This window comes from Botrytis fragariae (genome assembly GCF_013461495.1).
Source record: "Botrytis fragariae strain BVB16 chromosome Unknown tig00000163, whole genome shotgun sequence".
Lineage (NCBI taxonomy): Eukaryota > Fungi > Ascomycota > Leotiomycetes > Helotiales > Sclerotiniaceae > Botrytis > Botrytis fragariae.
In genome coordinates this window covers 475,177-500,678 of record NW_023500999.1, presented here as the reverse complement: position 1 = coordinate 500,678, position 25,502 = coordinate 475,177, and the positions used below count along the sequence as shown (strand labels likewise).

Sequence of the window (25,502 nt, the reverse complement as noted above, 5' to 3'; positions counted from 1 at the left end):
AGGCTCATCTTGTGACTCCTTCCCGCCGCAACTCCGACTACCAAAGAATGCAACTTGTCACTCGAAGTTTCCCCGCAAATACAGTACATCTGTCACAATTCTTGAATATGCCAACGCTATCCTAGTACCTTTACTCAATGCTAGTCAAAATAGGACTCATCTTGAGTAACCCGACCCTCACCAAGGAGTCATGCACCACGTCAGCTTTGCTCAACCTAGCTGACTCATATGGCCTTGAAGCTAATCTTTTCATGATGCCATATCGGGAAACGGCCGATCAAGATATGGTACGGCACTCACGATAACCGAGTGGAGTTGGCCGGGTTGCTTCGAAAATGCACACGGGATATGTGACATGTCGTCGGCTTAAGTCCGCAAATCCTCGGGGAAGAGGCTTTAGGGGATTGCTAAGCCGGAACAAATGGCCTACCGACAATGATTTAATGTGCCAAGCTGGAGTTCGTAACCCAATATCATTACTAGGCAGAGGAGAGAATGAGTGACTCCTCCTTCGCTGTTATCTGTCGTTGAATGCGGCTCAGCAAACTTCGACAAGAGACATTCTACTCCATAAGCAAAATTTTACAAGCAGGGACTCTTTCATACTACTGCAGGCACCTCGTGCAAACTGAAAAAACAACGTGGGCATCAAACACAACATCCATGAAAAGCTGACCCGAGAAAATTTCACTGGCAGGAGATAGCGAGAGATAGCAAATGGACAAATAAGAGAATGACAGCTTCACTTTCCCCGCAACCATGCCAGTCTCTCACTCGCGTGTTGGAGATCATTAATCAATCTAGAAAAGATCAATGCTGGTCTAGCTTTCAAGAGACTTTTTTTTATGGGGGGAGGCTCAATGCACGTTGCACAGCCACTGTGTTTGTTGTCCACTAAGCCTTGAAGAACCCTTGATCTTCGGGGTGAGCGAAAAACTTCCGTCTGCAGGGTCCAGAAATATTATATTATGTTTACATTCGAATGATTATGCCCCGATCCGTCTTAGACAGTAGTGACGCATAATTACGGCTCAGCACAACATTGTGAAATGCAAATGATTTCCTACGCGGAGGTAACGTGATTATTTCCAATTATGGATCTGGCCGGGATCGCCGTGAAAATGGGCTGGCTACACAGCATGAAGAAAATCATTCTCTTGCACGAAAAGAATCTTCGAAAACGCACGCAGTGCATAATGTAACACTGGTACATATGTACCACGCCGCCGGTTTGCAGGGCGAAGATTCCAAATATGAGTGATTCCATATTATGGGATGAATACTTATCTCCTTACGATTACATCTGAAAGATGTCCATTAGGATTTTGCAACCCCCACTGTCTTGAACTGGAATAAAAATCAAGCTCAGTCAGTCGAGTACTCATTTCAACTCGCACTCCTGCATTCCCTTTCTCAATAGATCACTCCTCCATTTCCCTATTCTGTACATTTGGACCCAAAGGTCAATTCCCAAGCATCCGGAAAAGTCTTACGGCGCCTAAACGCGGAACCGACGAGGAGATTACCGGATTACTTCTCCATGCGGGTATGCAGAGACAGTGTACACAGTGAGATCGTTCTTCTCATCGCATGGTAGGCATGCATGATGCCAGCCATGGCTGTGAGCCTTGAGCAAGCCACATCGAAACTGACCTTCTTACGCGAAGGATTCGGATTTAATTTCCAGATAGAGATCGTTTGTCGGTTCCATATATTGATACAGTAATGTTCTGGATTCTTCCTCGCTACTTCCTGCGACATAAATTCCGCGGCGTTTCCACATAATTTTTTTTCTTTGAGTCTGGACCCCCCATTTCTGACAGCATCTCAACGACATAGTTTCTTCCGAAATCTTCCATTGAGCTACAACAACAGAATTCTTCCGACCAAGATATCAAGAGTTATCTCCGTTCTATTGATAGAAGAATCGGGAATCGCGGTATTGTCGGAGGTTGGATTGATAATCCCAATTCAGACACATCAGTGTTGATCGTAAATGTCGACATGCAGGTGTAAAACTCCACTGAAGCGGAGTCGGATTTATCAGTTCGTGAAAGAGTTCTCGGCCATGAAAGTTGGAACAGTTCCTCCGAAGAGTTTGAAACATCTGAGTATTTCCGGCATTCGATGTACATACATTGGAACTTGCTTGGATAAGCTCCCCATTAATCACCAGAGTGGATAGCGAGTTCCAGGTGCGAGACACAAAATGCTAATTGCAGGGCCCGCGACAGAGACATCGTATCTTGGGCTAAACGTTGAGATGCGGAATGCATGGTATCTTAATAATCCAATACGAAAGATTGGCAACCTGAAAAGAACGACACGAGCTCCGATTGCGCTGTCGTCTTCATCTGCCTTGAGATCAATTAACAGAAGAATCTTATGCTCGAGGTGTTGTGAAGATGACCAATTGCGAGAGCGAAGCCTTTTCAGGTGCGATTCTCGTTGCGTAAGCTACCAATTAATTGTGGTGAAAACGAGTAAAAATATAAATATCATCCAGCATAACAGACCTGAAGCTTCGTCATCTTGTACCAGAATATACGAAAATGAAATGTATGTGTGGAGTGGCGGATAGGAACGTTGTGAAGAGTAAAGGAAGTTAAGTCTAGTCTAGAACCATGGACTTGTATAAAGTAAAAATGATCAGATAAGATGGGTGGTGCCCTCCCTGATAAGATAAATTTAACTGCCGCCGCTATTGATCCATATCGCCCGAGCCACACTCCCACATCTGTCAATTTTAACAGTACCTACGTCGGTGCCCAGTAGGAAGGTAGTTTGACTTAGATGTATAGTCTGATAGACAGAGAGATAGGTCTTCATTGGACCTTGGACTTCACATCTTTATAAGTAAAAGTGATCCAACCTGTAGCTGTATCAATGTGCAAGAGCTCCATGCAATATTTGATTTGGGTGACCGTTGATTGGTAGTGGTTAAACTTCGGATCTCTGTTTCTCATAAGGCTGAAGAAGTTCAAAGTACCTGGAATCTTAAGAAAGCTCAGTATACATTTTATTACAACCCCCAAAAAGATACTACAACAAAAATGTCTACCAAACCACTATCGCCAATTCGTAAAGCCTGGTACCAGTGGAAAGCCCTGCGTCTTCCCTGGCGCAAACGTTTCTTCGTCGGTTCGTACCCTTTCCTCTCCCCTCTCAACTCGCCACTCCTCTCTCCCTTCATGAAGCTAACCAACGCACTCCAGGTCTCGATCTCCAAAATAATTCCTTCTGGGAATTCCGCGACGCTATAACCGCAGGTCGCATGCGCAGAATAGTCCAAACACCATCCTCGATTCAATATTCAGATGTGAAAATAAGTCCTCAATGGCATCAGTGGCTGCGGCATACACGGGAAGATGCACCTAGTATAGAAGAATTGATGGGTGATTTAGCTAGACAGGAACGGTTAAAGGTACTAGCTAGACAGGCAGATGAGAGGTGGAATGCGAAAGCGAGTTTTCTGGATCAGCCAGCGACGAGGCAGCAGGCGTTGCCGGCCACGCAAGTCAGAGATGGAGGGGCGTATACGGGAACGGATCCGAGGGGGGATGGGAAGGGCGTGGCAAATGCTGTTGCGAGTGAGGTTGGGGAGATGGAGAAGGAGAAAGTGGTTACTACGGAAAAGCCGGCGAGTGGTGAAATACAGTATGATACGGCGACACAGCCGAGAGAGGAGAAGAAATATAAGGATGATCCATGGAAGAAGGCAAGAGGAGGACCAAGTGAAGAGTGGCAACCCCAGGCCTGGGATCCGAATGATATGCCAGCAGCTCGAAGATAATGTATTAATATTATTATAGTAATTACAATTCCAAATGCACGAAGTAGAAGGCAATTTCGCTCGCCCTGTATGTTCCTGTTCCTCTACGAGTATCTATTGAGATATCGTGTTGCTCGAAGTGCCATATTCTTGCTATGATTTTTACGAGCCACGGTATCTGAGTAACCGGTAAAATTGACAAACGCTTTTCCTCCGTAACATGATAGCAAATGGTATCGTTGAAAACTCCAATGACCAGTAAACTCCTTGCTGCCGTGAACCCATTCAGTCCAAACGTGATTAACTCCAATGCGGTGCTAATAATCCAACTAGGCACTAGACTCTTCTACCCAATGCACTAAACTTTTTAGTCTTCTTGAGCTTGCATCTAGAAAGACCTTTGCAATTTCCTCCTCCTTCTTCATTGCATCTGCTTTCCGTCTACCATCCGTCTTGCACTTCTTCTCTCTCGCGCTGATTCCTCTTCCAATCGCGTCATCTAAATCTGGTGTATGAAGACCTTCACAATCCGTTAGGAATAGGCGGAATAGATTTTCCACCAAAATTGAATATTTGGCATTATCCTCTATGGATGAGGTCATAGGACAATGCGGAAGATAACAGATCTCGAGGATTCGTTGCGTGAGTGTGTCGTTCTTGAAATCCTCAACATCTTGAGGACGAACTGCAGATTTTGGAAGATATCGCGAGCATAATAGTTGTATAAGCGAGACAAGCACTACCGAAGGGAAAGGTGATGTATGCGAGATATTGAGGAGAAGTGAGAACGATGCGATAGGAAGTGCTACGGTGAACTCTGCGAGGAGATCGTAAACATCGCGTAGAGGCATGGACTTTTGCGGAAGGGTCGCGGAAACGCGTGATAGCTGCGAAATTTAGTATGGGATTTTGGAGACACGAGGAAATTTCTTACCAGAGTTATGATTCGTTGACGCAAGCGAATAGTGTCTGGGTCTCCAATATTAGAAGAATATGTTGGACCGCCTTTCTTGCCCTGCTTTGAGGCTACTTCCTCTTGACCCTCTGATGTATCCGAGGCTAGATCTCCCTCTTCCTCTTCATCGAAATCACCAAAGCCCATTTCCTTAACATCTTTGCTGTCCTCCCATTTTCGTTTTTGTGATTCGTCTTTCTTGATTTCTTTGGTTTCATTCTCAAAAACTTCTGGATATGCTTTCATGGATTGCGCGGATCCGTCCGCAAAGGCTGCCTTTACAATCCGCCTAACAGCAGTTCCATTGCGACTTTGACTAGAGACGCCTAGATATTGTACCAGTAACGAATCTTGAAGCATCTCATGACCGGGAGACAGTGCCTCATTCCCTTGGTTCTGATTGACTCGAATGTTGAATGCCGCTTCATCCATAGTCTCTCGTTCGTGCCAGTCCGCATCCAGCACATCTAATAGATACTCCAAAAGAAGCTTCCAATACCTCCACCTCTTGGGATACCTAACACTGCAGTTAAATGACCAGCCCACTATGTGCCAAAAGTCCTTGGCGCATCTCCACAGTCCATTTTGAGATATGATCCCTTTTATATCATCGTCGTCATCACTGTTAGAATCACTCTCTCCGTCGCCATAAACTCGACGGGTGTGTCTTCCAGATTCAAAACAAAATGCTTTTTGGAGATTGGCACTCTTAGGTCCAATTTCAGTAAGGGTGTTTTGTAGAAGAGTCATGGATCTGGAGGCTACTTCAACATGATCATGCTGGGCTCGAGTTGTAGTGGTGGGATGTACTAGCAATGTGCTGGCTATTTGTAGAAACTTGGGGTTCGGTATACAGGCAGCTTTCGAGGTTGTAGTTGAATGTGAAATGCCAGAGGTAAGGACATCGGAAAGTAAGATGAGGGCGTGGTTATCTATTTAAAATGTAAGTAGTCGCTCAGCAACCAATGTAGTCAAAATATGAATCCATACACATCCGCTCATCAAAGTATATTTTGACATGGTCCTCAATTTCTCTAGAGATTTTGTTTGCTTGGCAATATTTTGGATTCTCTAAAGAATTCCCACGTTCATCTGTGCTATCTGCCATAGAGGATGGAGACGGCGACGATGGGGAGTCCAAAGCCGTGTGAAATGAGGATGGGGAGCTCAACATCCTGGCGTTGTGGGTGTGAATGTGAGGGCGGGTAGGGGTGTCGCGGTGCTGTAATTTCGACGCGAACTTCGCGTTTGTGGCCTGTATAACCCCGCTTCTTGAGTGGTTTTTACCGATTTTTGGCGGGTTTGCTCCCTATTTTAACTGAAGGCTGGCAATCTAAAACATCAATATATTGAATGAATCCAGATGTTACACATTTTTCTTTCACGGAAAGGGTTTATCTATCTATTATGATGTTGATTTTGAAACTTCTGAAGATCGAGGAAGGAATTATCAACAAAGTAGGCCAGAGAACTTTTCATCGTTTCAAGTGGAATATTTTGTGATCGTCTTGTAGTTGCTGTCATATGGAAGGATATCTACATGGGGTGTTATTTGTGAAAATTTGCAAAGTTACAGATTTCTGAAGTTCAAAAGAAGTTTATATATCTCGAGTGGACAATATTAGCTGGTACCAGTTCAATTATGTGATTGTGATGAAGTCATCGTTGTTACAGGCTGATTGAATTGGAGGGCGGCACAGCTATCAAATTAGATCCTCCTTGTGTTTGAATTACATTCATTTCTCTGGATTCATGGTACAAGTTGAGGCACCAGCCCCTGCGGTTGAATGTACTGAATCCTAGAGCTTCTTGATCCTCCATAGAATGTACACACCATTGCTATCATCATACCTAGATGACTATATCTCATGGGTTTGTTGTTCAGAATACACAAATTGGAATGAAGTGAGATGAGAGGGGATATGATTTGTTGGATATGCTTGCTGAGAACATTCTTGAATTTGAATCCCAACTCAGGGGCAGATGAGCTCTTACTCCTTCCAGAATCACAGGCCAAGTTGTCGACTCTGACGATGAGTATCGATGTTTGAGATTGCTGACTGCTTTTGCTACATCTGCTTCATATTATGCGAATTCCTTTGAAGTAGGTCCTACCTTTGTGTCGATACTCACTCGAGATGCCGAATACCATGAGTTCATATTCTTTGCCACATAAAAAGCTCGGCAGAACAAATCTCTTCTTGATTGAAGTCGACGTCTACTAACTTACGCTGCAAACCTCAACCTCTTTGCTGTGACACCAACCACGAGAAACTTGACACAATTATTGGGACAGCCATAGTACTTAATCTCATTGTGGTAAAATTCACGAGCAATGCTCGTCAGAAACCTACCAGTATGGAAGTCATTGATCGGGTCGAATTTGAACTATTGGAGAATGATAGTATTTTTGAAGCTAGGTTGTATCATTTCGACAACGACACAGCGGCTGTCGCTGAGAACAGCCTCGACTTCCAAGCTGCATAGCCCTCTTTTCACAAACCTGAAATCAAACATTCGAAGAATTTTCTGTCCACGACTCCAGGGGGACACGACGTCAGCCACTTCCCATACACATCTCTTTACTTCACAAGAGAGAATATATTTCATTCTGGTATAGATGAAACGAGGTTGCGTTTGCATCATAACTCAAACTACTACCTTTATAGCATTTGATATCTTCTTAGATGTATGATTCACGGTTAACAAAGATTACAATTATGATTTGAGTGATGCTTTTGTTCTAGCTAGTCATTTCACTGGCCTTGGAACTTTGATCTGTGGAGCACTTATTGGACATTGTTACCTGCATTGTAAGTACTGGCATAAAGAAATGCCACGACCACATCAAGTCTGAAGTACCCGCCTGAGTAAACCATATTCAATGAAAGCTTTAGAAACTTTGAAATGAGATAGGAGATTGGTATAATGATGGACGGTGAGATTTATCAAAATTCGGACATGAAAATATTATGGCGTCAATGCTATCATCCTGCGCCACATATTTCTGAGACGAGGGCTTCGTTCAAGGGTGTTCAAATCCTATCTTTTGACCGCAGAGGTATCTGTGAATAAATAGAAGACTACGGTGAAGCGAATGCATGAAATTTGCCTACGAGAATCCGATTAAACTCACTCTTCATGTTTAGAACAACAAGGTGCAAAGTTCCTTGCGCTGGAGGATATCCTGTGTACAATAGGTACTTGGTGTTGGGCATTTTAATTTTCAAACTTTAGTTCTAGCATTGGAATCCGAAGATTGGCAGTGGAATGGTTTCAGTGGGTAACCGAGTTTTACGGTCGTTTGTCCTATCCTACGGTACCTCCAATAATCTTCAGGTTTGCAAGCCTCTCAATGTCAAAAGGCCTGTCCTATTTGAAGGCAGTTTGATATGTATGCGCCATTAAAATGCCCGACGTCTCTCAAATGTGAGACAAATAAGATTTTGAGTTAATCCACGCCCGACTCTTCTTCTTCCCCTTCATCGTCATCATCGTCGTCATCATCCTCATCGTCAGAGACGTTCTCACCAAGTGCCTTTAAACGTTCCTTGTACTTTGTCACCTTCTCCTCCATATCGCCGAAAACCATTAGCAGATCATCAAGTTCGCTTTGAGCAGCCTGTCTCGCGGTCTCTTTGTCCTGCAAATCCGCTTCCACTTTGGCGACCTTGTTTTGCACCGCCTGTCTCGCGGTCTCTTTGTCCTGCAAATCCGCTTCCGCTTTGGCAAGCTTGGTTTGAGCGGTACTGGTTTGTTCCTCCAATTCCTTAATTTTCTCCTCCGCTTTGGCAAGCTTGGTTTGAACGGTACTGGCCTGTTCCTCCATTCCCTTCATTTTCTCTTTCGCTTTGGTAGCCTCTTCTTGAGCGGTGCTGGCTTGTTCCTCCATTTCCTTAATTTTCTCTTCTGCACGCTGCAAGAGTTTATCCTGCTCGACCTTATTTGCTGCGTATTTATCATGCGCAATTTGCAGATCTTGAACGTGGTTGTTGTTTGACTGTACCGCATTAGTGAACCATTAACCATTGGGATAAATGAAAACGTACCTTAGTAAGATCAGAATCTAATCGCTCAATCTTACTCTGAAGATCAGCTATTTCCGCATCTGCCCGTCGCCGCACACGTTCAGAATTAGCTTCAGCTGTCTTTTGAACATGTTCCAGCTGTCTCTGATAATCTTGGACTACCCGCTCGTGCTCAGCTCGTACACTATCAGCGTTAGCTTCCGCACCCTTTTGAGCTTCTTCTAGTTGCTTCTGATGATCTTGTTTTATCCGATCACTTTCTGCTTGAATACGGGCAATATCAGCTTCCGCTGCCTCTTTGACCTCATTTAACTGTCGTTGATAATCTTGATTCGTTCGGTCATGCTCTACACGCAATTTTCTTCTGCTCGTTAGCCCTCGAAATTTACCTGGCCGGAATTATACATACTTTATATCTTCTTCGTGATGTCGCTGGAGAGCCTCATTGACGTTTTTAATCCTCGAATGTTCCACTAATGCGGTCTCTTTGGTTCTTCGATGATCGGCTTGCTCCTGCCCTAATTGTCCTCCCAGAGTCACCAACTCTTCTTCCGCCTCTAACAAAGCCTTCGTCTTCTCGTCTAGCTCAGACCTCAAAGTGTCTACCATCTCTCGAGAAATTCCCTTTTGAACACCATTCGCGATGACTGCAATTTCAAACCCAGGATCTCGGTCGATTGCACGTAGTAAACGACTAAAATTATCTTTGATGAAATCCACGAATGATTTGTCAAAAAATACATCAGGTAAGCTTCCAGGCGCTGCAGAGCTGAGCTTTTGGGGAAGAACTTCAAAGTCTCGCAGTAGTGGGTGAGCTCTGAGTTTTGTAAGTCGATCTATGTATTGGTCTCTTCCTAATTTCGAGCCAAGAATCGGATGGATGGTTGCCCGGGGTACTGGGGAATCTTTGGTTGAGAACTCATAGACAATTCCAAGCAGAACAGCACAGAGTCCTTGAACCATCACGCCATCGCCGCCTGTATGTTGAGCAGCTTGAATCAGGCTTTGAATGTTGCTACCTTCGCCCAGGAAGTCATTCACAGCATCTGGATCTTCGAATAGCCACCCACAAAGAAGCATGAGATACGCAACCAGGACGCGCTCATCCACAGCTTTATGAACGCCAAGAATTAGATTGGCTGTGATAGATTGAATACAAGTTATCACTTCCTCTCCATTTTCAGCATCGCCCTCAGCAACGCCCATCGCCATACTCTTCGCCCCAGCGTCTTCGAATATCAAGTGAAACAGAAGAACCGATGCAAACCAGTAACGATATGGATCGCTCGATATATGACTATCTAGAGGTTGAAGAAGTGTCGTCAATACATTTGCTGTCTCGTCGGCCCCGGAAACATGTCCATCTATTGCTCGGCGGAGGAAATGTTTGCGGATGGCTGGGTGATTGTAAAAGTAAGCTTTAATGCATTCACAAGCAGCAGCACGCGAATCGAAAGCTGATAACGTAGGTACGCTCAATGTTAAATCAAGTAAGCCATCAATGACGTAAACCTTTGGAATGACATTATGTTGTGTTTGACCATTGCTATCAGCTAGGGGCTCATCAAGCACCGAGGTAACTTGTTGTTGAGCAAAGTTCTCTTGAAGAGTTGCGTTGCCTCGAATCATATCCGCACAGGTTGAGAGAGCCTATACCTTCTAATCAATATACGAGCAGTTTTGTATGGACAAGGATTGCATACCTCAGCTTTTATTTGAACTTCTGTGGATCGACTGAATGCTAATTGCAATACTTGATTGAGAATACCGTGCTGCGCAAAAGACACCTGATTTGCTTGAGTTCCCACCCCCCCAGTAATTAAAAACAATCGTAGAACTGCAAGTAGAGCATATATGTTTCTATTCCGTTGAACTTTAGCCCATTCAGCCACCTCCTCAGCTTCATTATCGGCACCCAATGCATCGTTCAACAATTTTGATAATTTAGTAACACAACCTGTCTCTCGGAAGAAAGACTGATTAGAAACGTTAAGCCTTAGAAGATTTGCGAGAAGGATCAGGCAGTCTTCAACTATTCTATCACCGTCCTGAAGGGAGCCCTCGAGCTTTATTATGTTGAATATGCGATCGAAAGCATTCTCAAAAGCGACCAATTTTTGCAATTCCGAGGAACTTGGCGTCAAATAAGTCAACAAGGAGAGTCCTTCATTTCTTATTGCCTCCCTTCGATCATCTAATACCGCCACTAATCTTGATATACCCAAAGGAGCCGTAAATATACATTCTTCAGTTCTCTCGGCCCGGGATGATAAAATTAACGACAAGAGTTGTAATGAATATAGACGCGAATAGAAATCATTGGTATCCAGAAAGTCCAACAGTAATGTTATATTATCTTGCCGTGTTGTAAATTCATCAGCTATGAAATATGCAAGCTCCTCCGATGCTTCAGCGCTGTTTTGGTTCGGGTTGAAAAGGAATAGAAGAGTCTCAAGGACCACTTTGATGGAATCAACATCCTCCCCATCTTTGCGCAAACTTGTAATTAGTCCTCGTAGGGCCTCAGAGGCCACAGAAGCAGGATAATCCTTTGCAAAACTGCGAAGGCCTAAACATGCTGCTCGTCGATCTTCTAGAAGGGTAGAGGAAGTGAGTCGAGAAGCGTAGACCTAGTCAATTTTGCATTAGCTTCGGTAGTGTAATACGGGAGTGAAACACCAAGGGGCTCTGAAGCAGGTAGTGGAAATGGAAATGGAAATGGAAATGGAAATATACTAACTGAGATGGTCTCCCCAACTTTCGACATTTCCCAAAATAGGATATGAAAGGTGTTCTTGGTCGTACCCAAGTTCCCCCCTTCTTCGTTATGATTTTCTGACTTCTATTTGTACATTGAATATGGATGAATTGTTTGCAAGTTTGAGAGACAGTGGCATAATGTCACTTTTTTTGCATATTGAATCCACCGCAAGAAATATGTGTGTTCGAAATTTGGAGTTTGCTGGATCAAATCTCATTTGGGAGCTTCTCCAGACATACATGCAAATGGAGACTAGCGCAATTTAGCCTTAGCGTCGGTAAATCGAAAAATATTCCGTCCCTAGTTTGCCTGTCCACTGGTGGCCCGAAGCCCGAAGCTAACATACAATGAATTGCAGCTGCAGCATCTTTTCAATGTTTTATTTCTATTTCTTTCAACTTTACATATCCAATTGTTTCACGGTTTTCGGAACACATCATTGTGCGCATCGCCGTGATATTTGAACTTCTCAAACTTTTAAAGGCGCATACGCCTAAGAGAAGTCTCGCGATTTATTCTTTGCGACATTTCGATAATCTGACAAGTAGATTGGACTAGCGCAAGGCAATCTCGAACTTATACCAGCTCTGTACCTGTTTTGAAGACTTTTCTCTTATTTTATCACCTACCACCTTAAAATAAATCGTAGATCATCCCTTCGCAATGGGTGTTCCAGCACTGTTTAGATGGCTGGTAAGTTTTGATTCTCAAACTTCAATATTTCTTGATTTGCTAATAACATTGTCTGATTTCTAGACCAAGCAATATCCCAAGATTGTATCGCCTGTCATTGAAGAGCAACCACGCGAAATTGATGGGCAAATCATTCCTATTGATATAAGGGGACCGAATCCTAATGGAGAGGAATGCGACAACCTTTATTTGGACATGAACGGAATCGTTCACCCTTGTAGTATGTTCATCTCAATACACCAGATCGTCGGGAAGACCAAATTGCCATTCTTGACTTATGCTAATACATAATCTTCAGGTCATCCGGAGGATCGCCCCCCACCCAAAGATGAGGAGGAAATGATGTTGGAAATCTTCAAGTACACGGATCGAGTAGTTAACATGGTGCGACCCAGGAAACTCTTGATGATTGCTATTGACGGAGTAGCGCCACGTGCCAAGATGAATCAACAACGCTCCCGCCGATTTCGTTCCGCGCAAGAGGCAAAAGAGAAGGCGGAGGATAAGGCAGAGTTGCTTAAGATGTTAAAATCACAAGGTAGTCATATCGAAGAGACGGAAATTAAGAAGGCTTGGGATTCCAACGAAATTACACCGGGAACTCCATTCATGGACATTTTGGCCCTTAGTCTCAGATATTGGATTGCATACAAACTCAACACTGACCCCGCTTGGGCGAAGATGAAAGTCATCATCTCAGATTCTACCGTCCCAGGAGAGGGTGAACACAAAATCATGGAATTTGTTCGATCCCAAAGATCTTCTCCTGATCATGATCCTAATACCCGTCATGTCATGTATGGATTAGATGCCGACTTGATCATGTTGGGCCTTGCAACGCATGAACCTCATTTTCGTATATTGAGAGAAGATGTTTTCTTCAATGACGGAAAACCAAGGACCTGTAAATTATGCGGCCAACATGGGCATGAAGCCCGAGAGTGCAAAGGCATGTACAAGATAAAGGATGGTGAGTTTGATGAAAAGGCTAGCGCCCCTACTCTCAAACCATTTATTTGGCTCCACGTCTCGGTTCTTCGAGAATACCTAGCTGCAGAGATGTATGTTCCTAGCCAACCTTTCAGATTCGATCTTGAAAGAGCTTTAGACGACTGGGTTTTTATGTGTTTCTTTGTCGGCAATGATTTCTTACCTCATCTTCCCAGTCTCGAAATTCGAGAGGACGGTATCAATACTTTGATTGCCATCTGGCGTGATAACATTCCGTATATGGGTGGTTATTTGACTAAAGATGGCCATGTAGACCTTGAAAGAGCTCAATTCATCCTCGATGGATTGGCCAAGCAAGAGGATGCCATCTTCAGAAAAAGAAGAAAGAATGAAGAAAATTTCCAAAAGAAGCGCAAGCTCAACAATGAGCGAAATGCTCGTGGTCGTGGAAATAACGGTGGTCCACAGGATTCGCCATCTAACGGTAGACAGCCTCCTGGTGGAGCTGCTCCGACCGGTTTACCACTGTTCACTCCAGGCACGGCCAACAAGGAAGCCAAGGCTATGACCCATGATATGGTGATGAACCGAGGTGCAGCTTACAAGGCCAGTATCGCTAACAAAAGTGCGGCTGCAGCCCTGAAGGAGATGATGAATGGCAAGTCAGCTGACGATAACGGGGAGTCTAAAGCCGATGATCCGTCGGCGGAATCACCAGCGACTGCACTGGGAAAACGCAAAGCAGAGCTCATTGAGGATGATGACAGTAGCACGCCGGGACGCAACACACCCACTCCTGGAACACCAGGAACCCCAACAACACCTGGAGACGACCTTCCCCCTGACACCGTCAGGCTATGGGAAGACGGATACGCTGATAGATACTATGAGCAGAAGTTCAATAGAGATCCTAAGGATATCGAGTTTCGTCATGAGGTTGGCAGAGCCTATGTGGAAGGACTGGCCTGGGTTTTGCTATACTACTTTCAAGGATGTCCATCTTGGGATTGGTATTACCCTTACCATTATGCTCCTTTTGCCGCAGATTTTGCCAATCTTAAGGATATGAAAATCGATTTCCAGAAAGGAAGAATTTTCAGACCGTTTGAACAACTTATGGGAGTCCTTCCAGCCGCTTCAAGACAAGCTATTCCGGAGCAATTTCATCATCTAATGACCAATGAAGATAGCGAGATCATCGATTTCTATCCCGAAGACTTTGTAGTTGATTTGAACGGTAAGAAATTTGCTTGGCAAGGTGTTGCTCTATTACCATTCATTGATTCGGAGCGATTGCTCGATGCAATGGCTAAGGTGTATCCCACATTACCTGCGGACGTTTCAGCTCGCAATGGCCTTGGAAAAGATGTTCTCCTGGTCTCAGAAGCTCATCATGATCTTTATGATGAAATCACCAGCAAATTCTATTCAAAGAAACAGGATGCACCTCATATGAAACTGAACCCCAAGGTCAGTGAAGGTTTGACAGGACGGATCGAGAAGAACGAGGACTACCTTCCATACAGCTCTTTGGCGTTCCCGTTGGACAGTGATGCAATGCCAAGCCTCGATGAAGATCGATCAATACGGTAATTATACTTCAACTCTTCAATAGTATCTCGCTTACAATTCATCTAGTGTACATTATGAGATGCCCAAGTCTAACCATATTCACAAGTCTATGTTATTAGTAGGAGTTGATTTCGGCAAACCAGCACTCAACCAGAGCGATATTGAAATGACAAAAAGCAGGGCATCTAGATCAGGTCGAAATCACGGTGGAGTGCCGTTACAAGGTGATGGAAGAGGTCGCAACCAATTCAATTATGGTTCTGGCAACAACAATCGCGGCAATGGCAATCGTTACAATGGTCCAGGAACGACAGCACCTAGATATAATAACCAATCTTATGGTTCTCAGAACAATTACAATAATTACAGTCAGCCGCCTCCTCCACCAGGTTGGCAGCCACCTCCACCCGGAGCTGGAGGGTTTGCTCGTGGACCTCCACCACCACCACCAGGTTCATATGGTGCCTATCCACCACCACCTCCCCCCGGATACGGAGGTTATAACAATTACAACAATTATGGTGGAAGACGTTAAATTAGGTTACTTCAATAATTTCCGCTGATCTACCATTGAAAGATGTTTTTTTCTATGTACAATACGATGATATTGATCCAGAGGCCAAACTTGCTACATCGAAATCAAGAGAGTTCAAAAGGATCAACAGGGACAGGGAGGTAATCGAGGAGAGATTTCAAGAATCGGAAGAAATCGATAGGGGAAACAATGAGACAGGAAAAGAGATATATTGATCTGATCTTATGCATGTCTAATATTACAGGCTTGTATCATCCAAACGGCGCAAAGAATTGGGACGACATGACAGTACCTAAAAAATGGTTGGGTGTTTCTGGGTCCCAAGTCAAAAACTCTATCAAAATGTTAATGTCGTACCATGAAAATATCTAGATTTTACCAGTGAAGACCCAATGGCGTGACTCTGCCATTGTTACCAAATGCTAATAACATTGTAATAACTAAAATGTACCGTGTATATAGATTTATGTGTATCAATGAATTCTACAATTGGGACTTGGTCGTCAGAATTAGAGCGACAAATCGAATCAGTCCAAGCAATGTAAGATGAGCATTTGGTGCACTTTCATGGCCACACATGTATGTAGGTAGCTAAAACTCGATAACATTTTGACATGTTCCTGAAATTTCGAAGTTGTCTCATGTAAATGTAACAAACATTATGAAACGAGGGTATGCAAGTCATTCCTTTAAGGATAAATAGCGGAAGCATGGAACGATAGTAGCATTAAATAGATTTCCCGCTCCAGTGCTTTTGGCCTTCCTAGGTAGGCCCACTTGTATTTTCAACTTGTATGTTACAATAATCACGAAGCTACCAGACATCAAACAACAACAATACATTAAATAACCTTCACATACTTACAACCTAGGTACGCCGATAGCAGGTACACTCACACTCTCTACGCATTTGTTGCTGAACCTCAGTTGCCGAGACCAAAGCGGAAAAAAAAAGTCCCATCCCCCAATACTTTCTCCACAGCGAACTTGTTTATCCATGACTACACGTGTGTGAGGTGCGAGTCCCAAGGAACCCCCAAAAACCACAACCAAATAAAGTTCAAGCTACTTCAGGTACACCTAATAATTTCCGACCTTCTGGATTCTCAAATCCTCACATTAAGAAGTGTCATGCCCGTGGTGCTACAATTTGATTGCTGCGAAATTGCTTCTCTTCCTCCTTTCTAGACGAGATAGTAAACAGATTATAAAGCCCACAGCTTCACTAAGCCCCTACGAAGAACGACGAACGCACATGCTTCCAAGCGTATGTCGGACAATCACTGAGTAGTCTGGCTAGTTGCCAACGCCGTCCGCGAAAAAAGTCATGAGTGATAACTCAAGTCTAGTCATTACTTTGGTGGAGAGGCTGATTACAAAAGTATAATTCCAACTCGGAGTCGCATTCCTCTACGTGTCGCAAATCAGCTAACAAATTGCTTGTTTAAATATAGCTCCCACACAAAACTGGCGCCGATGCACACCATCTCAATCGCGATGAGATTGCCCTTTTGAGTCGCACGACCCTCGTCGATATCAGTAAACCATCTATAGCCGTTGTCGCCGAAGCTCTTGTGCAACTGCTGGAAGATCTTGCGAGACCGTACAAGACGATATCGGCGCATCCATTGCATGTTTTACACTCAGAATTTTACGTACTAGAGCTATTGGCGGAGTGCTGTACAACGCACTGGGAGAGCATCAATGCTTCAGAAAACACTAGCGACCGAGATAATGCGCCCTCTCAAGGTTTCAGATCTGTCGATAACATAAAACCCGAAGGTCGAAGGGCATCCAGGAACAAACTTTTGGCGCGTGATAATCCTCCGGAGGCTTTGGACGATGATTTAGCCAAAAGAATAATAGATGTGATAAAATTGTTCTCGAATCCTATACCGGACGGCTATGTACTTCCGGCATTCAACATTCTAGACGATGTTCTTGGGACCTCTCCTGCTGTTCAATCCCCGGGCTTGGATCTTTTGAACGGTACAAATGGTCAACAGAATACAACGGAGGCTGCAATATTGATACAGGAACATTCCGAATCCACAGAGGCATGCATAAGGAAAGTCGTGGAGTTTGTTTCCTTTTCGAATTGGCCCCGGACTCTAGAGTATTTGAGGGGTTCTCTCCGTGGTCTACTGGCGGCCCAATCTTCAAATGGAAACCAAGCACAGAATGGTGCCGTAGTCGACGACGAGGCGCTCGTTACTGTGCGCTTAATTCCGTCGTTTTGGGTTGATAGTCGAAAACTGGGGGTTGTCATACAAGAGTTGTGTGGTAGCTTCCTGCACCTACGCAAGGCTTTTCAAACTATCGTGGCAATAGTCGTGCCTCAATTAATCACCCGATGGCTGGAACGAAACCCCGAAGAGTTCATCCAACTACACACAATGCACAAAAGGCTCGACGGTGGGGCGGAAACCCTCTTTGATATGACAAACACAATGATAGATGCGGGAAGACGAAAAACATTATTATTTCCATTTCAGACGTCTTTGTTATTTCTTCTGCCAGACGTCTTTGAAGTCGCTAGCAATATGAGAGATATTAAAAGTAGCAGTATCTCCAAGAAGGTATCGTTTTTGGAGATGCTGAGGAAGACTTTGAGAAACAGAAATGAAGCAGCTATTTATTGTTTGACCTCTGTTTTGCGAGTCGCAAGACACTTTCCGCTCGATAGTGATTCGGCACTTCTGAGCTATGCCTTAGATGTCCAGGAAGAAGTGCGTGAAGCAGTATTCAGGAGATATACCGTGGGTGCAGAAAATACAAGTATAGACTCTGGTTTGATGACCGCAGCATTTGTCAGTTTGGCGCATCTAAACTTTAGAACTTGCGTTGATAGCCTCGCGCCTTTCTGTCTTGCCCCCAATTCTTCTCCAGATTTTAAACTCGCTGTAATAAGAGCATGTACGCATTTCGCCAAGCAGTCTAATGCTAGTGATTATCGCCCATTATTTGTTAAACTGTCTGAATTCATTCGCACTTACATGAAGGTATGGTGTTTTCATAATTTTCAAGATGTATTGCTAATTCTCAAGAAGGGGACAACGTTGAGATTCAGAGACTCTTATCCTATCGAACATGTGACCATGAATAGACAAACGAAATTCTCATCGTCGGGGGAGTTGGTGTATAGCATGCTAGTATTCCTGGATGTGTACCCAATGGCTTTGTTCATCGGCATGGATTTAGCCTCACATAATAATGACGCCGCTTTCGAGGACGTATACGCTGCTCTAATGGCCTTTTTGACCTCCGAGGACGAGAAAATCAGACTCCTAACCAGCGAAGTTTGTCGGTCATCATTAACTGAAGCAACGATGTCTGCATGGCGAAGAAAAGACTACAAATTCTCGAATACCGCAAAGTTCAACTTCTGGGAATCAACGTAAGTTTTGAGCCCCGGTTACCATCCCCACTACTCAAGCAGCTGACGCATTGTTATCTAGCTCCATTATACTCAGTTCAATATCAAGCAAAATTATAAACCAGACCGTTGATGAACACAACGCTCTTAGCTTTGTACATAGCTACTTGCAAGCAAGACTCGATCTCTTGAAAAAGATCAAAGTAAGTAACATTCATATAGTTCTCAAATGTATCTCACTCGAACAGTCAGCCTATCGAATGGTTGTGCGATCAGTCGCGCAGTGACGGGTGATTGTGCGCAGTGACAGGCGATCTTCGAATGCAATTTCTCACGTGTTATAGGACTTGACCGAGTTAGAGGAAGATATTTCAGAGCGATTAGCAGCATACTCTATGATGGAGACAACCTTCTTAGTCACGGTTTGCTCGCCCGACATAGCAATTTGCCAGCTAGTTGCTTCAAGTGTCTGTTTGTTTGCAGAAGAGATTCGTCTCGTTGAATCCGCTCCAGACTTCACAAAGCATTCCCTGGCAAGCGCGCGTAACATGGAGGTGTACCAGGAGCTTGCCTCGAAAGACTTTCGATTTACAGGTATAGTTGCTTTCCAGAAGCGAGCGAGGGGTTGTTTACGTCGAATGCAATGCCCTACAGCTGGTATCATTAACGCATGGGAGACTATCTTTGATCGATGGGTTAGATTATCCAAGCAACTTATTGCGCGGCCTGAAATTATTGATGAAAGGTCTTTGGGAGAGTGGCGCAATTGTTCTGGATTTCTGGCCTCTCTTGGTGGCATTTGCATCGTGGGCCGATCTCTTCTCTCTACCTCGGATGACCAAGTACTTGCCAGTTTGCGATGGATCGATAAGGTTCCTGCCGAAAGCTACGATGACGAGACTTTACTTAGTCGATATATGCGGCAGAGTGTCCAATTGTTGGCTAGCAACAATATTAGGATACGAGAAGGCACTAGAGATGCCCTCTCGAGTGATCTTGCCAAAGCATTACATATGCCTTTATTCGAAGCCCTTCAAACAGAGCTTGATATTTTATTTGATAGCCCACGAAGCAACGCGATTCCTGTCGATTCTCGGATCATCTTCGCAGAACAGGCAGCAGCACTACTCAAAAGTATTGTTGAGAAGCTCGGAAGCCCAGCTGAGTTGGGTACAGGCATGTCGGTTGATATTGGTGCTTTGGCACTCAATTTCGCGAAATTCTTGAACAGTTCAGCAGATGGGGCAAGTGCGTTAAGGGTTAAAATTAAGATTTGTCAATTATGTGAAACTCTCACACAAAAGAAAGAGCTCTTGAATTTGAGACACGATGTACGTATCCGTAATCAGCTTTTAGAAGTGATTTTCGGATGGATTGCACGCCCAGGGACTCCAAATGCCGACACTGGTGTTCATTTGGTAGGCACTCGTCTTGATGAACTATTCCGTCTGCAGAAGGACCTTGACCGAGCCTCGTTGAAGGCATTAGCGGAATTGACATATCGTCTTCCTCTACAACCGGCGGAAGGCCAGTCCGATGCAGACACAAGCGATTTAAAATCACAGATGTTCCATACTTATTTCAATAGGTTCCTATCTCTTCTCAATTACGAAACGGTTGAGATAGGTAGGAACGAGGTGCGACTTACATCAACTGTGAGCGATGATTCTATGAGCAGCCCAGAGCTTGCGATTTCCGCGCTCTCCAACCTTTTGAGTGCGAATATTGATGTTGGCCTCAAACATTCCTTAGGTATTGGTTATCATGAAGATATTGAAGTTAGAACAGCTTTCGTCAAAGTTCTTTGCAACATTTTGATACAGGGTACCGAATTTAATAATTTGTCCGATGCAGCGGTAAATCAAAAGTACGATGAACTGCTTGAGGTTAGTGCTAAGACTTATCCTATTCAATCGACCTGTTACTAAAGATAGCAATTAACAGTTACTTGTCAATGATATGACTCTTACAATTGCACTTTGCGATGCCTGCCCAAGTACGGAAGTCGACGAGATGACCATCTCACTTCTTAATATTTTTGACTCCCGGGGTATGGGCTTTGCCTTGCTTGAGGCCCTCATTGAGCATGAGGTTGAAGAGACCGGCAAGTTCTGCCTTGCATATGAAACCTCTGCTTGCATGCTAATTCCTTTTAGAAAATGAGGCTGAACTCCTCAGAAGAAACTGTGTTGCTACTAAGCTGCTGTCTGTCTATGCCAAATGGAAGGGAGCTGCGTATCTAAAAGCAACACTGCAAAAAGTCCTAGAGCGCCTTGTTCTCACATCAAAAGACTTGGATCTTGAACTTGATCCTGCCAGAACAACATCCCCCGAAGAGTTGCAGAAAAATGCCCTTCAACTTCGTGTAGTGACAAAAGTCTTTATCGATGATATATGCAATTCTGCATCCCGCATTCCAGTGTCTTTTCGAAAGATCTGCAATATTGTAAGCTAATCGAATTCGCTATCCTTGCACTACTGAAATTGTTTAGATATCTTCCTGTGTGATGAGAAGGTTTCCCGATGCCAAATTCACCGCTGTTGGTGCTTTCATATTCCTACGATTTTTCTGTCCAGCGATTGTCGCTCCTGATGCAGAAGGACTTATAGCATCCCCGCCATCGAAAGAAATGCGCCGAGGACTTCTTCTTATTGCCAAAGTAGTTCAAAATTTAGCAAACAACGTTCTTTTCGGGGCAAAAGAGCCATACATGTACCCTCTAAACGACTTCTTGACACAAAATATATATCGCGTAACGACATTTTTACGGGAGATCTCAGTATGTCCCTCTATAATAGGTAGAAAACAACAAGCTAACAACTAAAGGCGCCTCCCAACGTTAGAGAAACACTTGCGGAATCTGAGTCGTTTGATTTTGGCTCCTGCGTTGCCCTACATAGATTTTTGTATGATCATTGGGACCACGTTCGACAAAAGCTTGTTCTACGGGAACGGCAACTCTCTCTTAGATCTCCAATTGACGGCACTAAAAGTCATACTCCAGTTTTGGATGCCCTCCGAACACTGATATCTAATCTCGGACCACCGCCAATGGACGTATCTTGGAATAGACCAGCAATTTCACAAAATACACCACCTTCATATTCGCGCTTCCAACATTTCATGCTTAGAAACGCAGGTCGAAGCTCGGAGGCTGTAGTATCAAATAGAGCCGTATATGATGGAGGCGAAAGCAAGGTAGGTAACCATTACCATGTTGAATGCGCCATGCGCTAACATGAAAAGGATGGATTGTCGATGATTTGTATTATACTTCGCAACATCGATACAGACGGAACGGACTATGACCTTTTGTTGTATGTGTATTTGAAGGTTTGTAAAACCCCGTACATTCTGAACGACGTTGTTTGCTGAATATCGCAGATTGCAAGCCGTATGTGGCACAAGCCATTTGGTATTTTGATTGATGCGACTTGCTATAACGGTCAGAACGAGCCTGCAGATGCTCTCTTCCGAAGACTTGATCTCCTTACACCGACAGAGCTCTCGAAGCAGCTGTCTAGAGTATATGTCTACAACATGAATAGTGCATTCAGGTGAGTATCGAGGAGGACTTGAGAGGAGTTGTACTAATACAAGCGTAGGAAATGTTTCCGGCGCATCCTTCGACTATCTGCAAAGAGTGAGAATAGCGCGTTCCACCCGAAGAACGTTGATTACCACTTAATTGGTAGTCTTCAAGACTTGCAGTCTCACTTCCATCTCACGCAGCTCCACTTGCCAAAAGAGACAATAAGCGTTGTCACAGATACGAGATACGTCTTCCAACCGATCATAAGACTATCGAAAACAAAAGGTAAGGTCGAGGTGATAATCAAGATTGGTAATCAATTTGTCCAAGTGACAACAACGAAGAAACAAGAAGTTGTACCAGGACTTAGGCTACATGCTACAGTCAATGATATCTTCCGCTTATCAGAGGTCGACGAGGCACCCACTTCGATACAGACCGAAGATGATTCTGCATTCGGTTTAAGGACTGACAACGGCAAGATTGTGATGTATTTCACCAGTCCAAGAAAGGGCGATATTCTACAATCCATTCGCAGTGCTAAGAATAGACATGGAAAAGAGCTGAGAACCTTAAAATCGTTTGAGAGGCTGGTCAGACCGCAAGATGTACCAGGGACACTTCTCAACATTGCTCTAACTAACATGGCGAGTCCTGACGCGGTACTACGTCTTGCAGCATACAATTTATTGTGTGCTCTTTGTCGAGCTTTTAAGTTCGCAGCCGATTCCAAATTCATGAGCACAAAAGGTATGAATTACTGCTTCCATAAATCTGGATCTTTGCTGACAAATATCAGAATTATGTGTTCCTTTGAACCCATCTCAATTTATCATTGAAATTAGTGCACAATTGGCACGCTCCGAGCCTCAGCTTACTGGTGACTTTCTCAACGAATTTTTCGTTGGATGGGAAAGTTTTCCGTACTCGCAAAGGCCCTTGAGCTTGGCGTATATGGCGCCCTGGCTACCAAGTCTAAGAACCCACCTCATACCTAATGAACCAGATAGTGATAAAGGAAGAGAAAAAGTCGCAGTGATTTTCAGGAGGCTTATTGAAGTCGCCATATCTGATGTTGTTCTTAGCACTACTCTGGAACAAAGCATCTGGCCCATAATCTGTAAGGATGAAGTTTATATTGATATATTCTTGGAGGAAATCCTTAAGCCAGCTCTTAATTTCGGCATCGATGATGAGCGGACTGAAATTCTTGGTTCCATTCTTGCGTCGCTTGGTACTGTTACGATTCGGGGCAAACTAATATCAAGGCTTCGCAAGGCTCTCAATCGCACTTCGCTCCGACCGACAAGGCATCTTCACGAAAATACCGTTTGGGGCGAAATTTGTGTTCTGTTAAGACTTTCATTGTCTGTTTCTTTCGACAGCGGTGTCCAGTCCCAACTTTATCTCCCTGAAGTATTCCACCTTGTCACTATGCTAGCTAACACAGGCTCGTCCGATTTGAGATTAATCGTCCATCGCTTGCTTGTCAATACTATACATGCTATGTGTACCACATTTGTGTTAGAGGAAAGCAAACTTGCTAAATTGAAGATTTTGCTATCTTCAATATCGGAGCCACGACAAGAATCTCTATTTAGCATAGCATCAAGAGACGGAGCATCTCTTCCTTCGTCACAAGACTCTGGACCTTCAGCATTATTAGCCACAGAATCTCTTGCCAGTCTACTTTCCGACATAAGTATTGTGGCAGCCCCGACTGTTGATCTGTCAAACGCATGGCGTGCCAGATGGATGAGCTTGGTTGCAAGCACTGCTTTCCAAAGCAATCCAGCCATTCAACCCAGAGCATTTACTGTTATGGGCTGCTTGGCTCGGGAAGACGTTGATGACGATCTACTTTATCAAGTGCTCGTAGCACTCAGAAGTAGCATAGGTCGATATATGGATGACGGTGACAGCGAAATGATGGTTGCTATAGTCACAGCCCTGACCAAAATGATGGATAAATTACCATCAGCATCACGTTATGGGACCCAACTATTCTGGCTTGCGTTATCCCTTGTAAGATTGGTTCCGATTGGTCTTTTCAACTGCGCGGCAATGTTTCTGGACGCCGTCTTACTCAACATTGGAGCTTCTGGTGAACTCGGTAACGGGCGCATGATTCAAACATTGTTACTAGGCCGAGCGCCTCTTGATGAAGCAGCAATACAACTAGATGAGATATATGGAATCCATTTCACCGCAGAAAATTTCCACTTTGCAGTTTCTGCTTGCATGGTCAAAGGCATGACGGATTCATTGACAAGGTCTACTGCTATGCGTGTTATCTCGACATTTCTCGATACGACCACCACTAATGCACCTGAAGGAATGTCATTCCCGCAAGATGTTAGTTGCATGCCATATCTTGGTCTTCTCCTGGGTCGAGCTCTTAGTCCAGAAGATGCAGGGCATAGCTTATGGCTAGCAACTGCCACCCAAGGAGATCGTACCCCACACGCAGAGCCAGATATGGAAAGTATAATGGAAATTGCCGGTCTCAATGAGAAGGACTTGCTCCTTACTTGCGCCATTGGGCTAGTCGACTTCCACTACTTAGACGATACCATACAAAACAGTGCATTTCAATGGCTCAATAAACTTGCCATATCGTCGTCAAACGTTATGTTACGACTGTAAGTCATTTTTCCATGCTCTGTTACATCAAGACTATTACTAATTATGAGAAGGGCTGGCCCAATCACAAGCATATTAGACGACGTTCTTATGTCTTGTCAAAATTCGATAACGCTCGAATCTGCACATCAGTTACTACGCACTATTACCTCAAATCCTCAATTCTCGGCCGCGATGAGAGATGCTGATGTGTTAGATAAAGTATTGGGAAGTATAGGGTTTGGAGGGCTGTGGAAGAATTCGACGTACCAGGGCCATCATGAGGTTGCCAGAGAATGTACTACTCTGACTGATAGGCTCATTGAGGTATGCATCGTTCTTTATTTTCTTGCTGGAACGTTGAGACTAACTTCAGATTGCAGCTTATCATAGCATAAATAGAACGAACGGATGGAATGGGGCTCTTTTAGGAGAAAGAGGGCGGGTATGTGGTTGGTCAAGTTAGTAGCTGATGACGAAAGCGAAACGAGGCATGAACCATGATTTATGATAGGATAAAACTGCTCCTTTGATTGTTTAGCATTAGCTTTAGGATAAATGATACCCTGTTCATACAAGTGAAAGCTCTAGAGTACAATCCGGCATGAAGATAAGGCGAAGTGGTGCAAACGCGGCTTATGTGTTTTGGTGCACAGTGGACTTTGATGACGATATAATAGTCAATGATGCTGGTTTATGTTTTA

The 25,502-nt window shown here is 44.0% G+C and overlaps 7 protein-coding genes across 7 annotated transcripts; 5 read left to right on the top strand and 2 right to left on the bottom strand.

Annotated features, from left to right (window-relative positions):
- Positions 1-1,253: 1,253 nt before the first annotated feature.
- Bfra_009754 (uncharacterized protein) lies at positions 1,254-1,572 on the top strand (the record flags this gene model as incomplete). Its single annotated transcript, XM_037340094.1, has 2 exons — positions 1,254-1,257; positions 1,370-1,572. The coding sequence occupies 2 exons, from the start codon at positions 1,254-1,256 to the stop codon at positions 1,570-1,572; spliced, it is 207 nt and encodes a 68-aa protein (XP_037189317.1).
- A 34-nt stretch (positions 1,573-1,606) lies between these two features.
- Bfra_009753 (uncharacterized protein) lies at positions 1,607-2,262 on the top strand (the record flags this gene model as incomplete). The annotated part of the gene is made up of 3 exons (XM_037340093.1): positions 1,607-1,696; positions 1,840-2,012; positions 2,223-2,262. 3 exons carry the CDS (start codon positions 1,607-1,609, stop codon positions 2,260-2,262), a joined length of 303 nt encoding a protein of 100 aa, XP_037189316.1.
- A 791-nt stretch (positions 2,263-3,053) lies between these two features.
- Positions 3,054-3,793, top strand: Bfra_009752 (uncharacterized protein; the record flags this gene model as incomplete). The annotated part of the gene is made up of 2 exons (XM_037340092.1): positions 3,054-3,141; positions 3,216-3,793. The coding sequence occupies 2 exons, from the start codon at positions 3,054-3,056 to the stop codon at positions 3,791-3,793; spliced, it is 666 nt and encodes a 221-aa protein (XP_037189315.1).
- A 308-nt stretch (positions 3,794-4,101) lies between these two features.
- On the bottom strand, positions 4,102-5,901 carry Bfra_009751 (uncharacterized protein; the record flags this gene model as incomplete). Its single annotated transcript, XM_037340091.1, has 3 exons — positions 4,102-4,659; positions 4,707-5,659; positions 5,718-5,901. The coding sequence occupies 3 exons, from the start codon at positions 5,899-5,901 to the stop codon at positions 4,102-4,104; spliced, it is 1,695 nt and encodes a 564-aa protein (XP_037189314.1).
- Positions 5,902-8,178: 2,277 nt separating this feature from the next.
- Bfra_009750 (putative intracellular protein transport protein) lies at positions 8,179-11,522 on the bottom strand (the record flags this gene model as incomplete). Its single annotated transcript, XM_037340090.1, has 5 exons — positions 8,179-8,727; positions 8,777-9,119; positions 9,165-10,405; positions 10,459-11,385; positions 11,496-11,522. The coding sequence occupies 5 exons, from the start codon at positions 11,520-11,522 to the stop codon at positions 8,179-8,181; spliced, it is 3,087 nt and encodes a 1,028-aa protein (XP_037189313.1).
- Positions 11,523-12,179: 657 nt separating this feature from the next.
- Positions 12,180-15,267, top strand: Bfra_009749 (putative 5 - protein; the record flags this gene model as incomplete). The annotated part of the gene is made up of 4 exons (XM_037340089.1): positions 12,180-12,209; positions 12,273-12,429; positions 12,508-14,749; positions 14,799-15,267. 4 exons carry the CDS (start codon positions 12,180-12,182, stop codon positions 15,265-15,267), a joined length of 2,898 nt encoding a protein of 965 aa, XP_037189312.1.
- A 1,327-nt stretch (positions 15,268-16,594) lies between these two features.
- On the top strand, positions 16,595-25,196 carry Bfra_009748 (putative gtpase-activator protein for ras-like gtpase protein; the record flags this gene model as incomplete). Its single annotated transcript, XM_037340088.1, has 15 exons — positions 16,595-16,648; positions 16,722-18,269; positions 18,318-18,664; positions 18,741-18,846; positions 18,988-20,529; positions 20,588-20,693; positions 20,800-21,089; positions 21,136-21,423; positions 21,471-21,842; positions 21,891-21,977; positions 22,029-22,201; positions 22,250-22,926; positions 22,976-24,818; positions 24,873-25,125; positions 25,182-25,196. The coding sequence occupies 15 exons, from the start codon at positions 16,595-16,597 to the stop codon at positions 25,194-25,196; spliced, it is 7,701 nt and encodes a 2,566-aa protein (XP_037189311.1).
- Between the last annotated feature and the right edge of the window lie 306 nt (positions 25,197-25,502).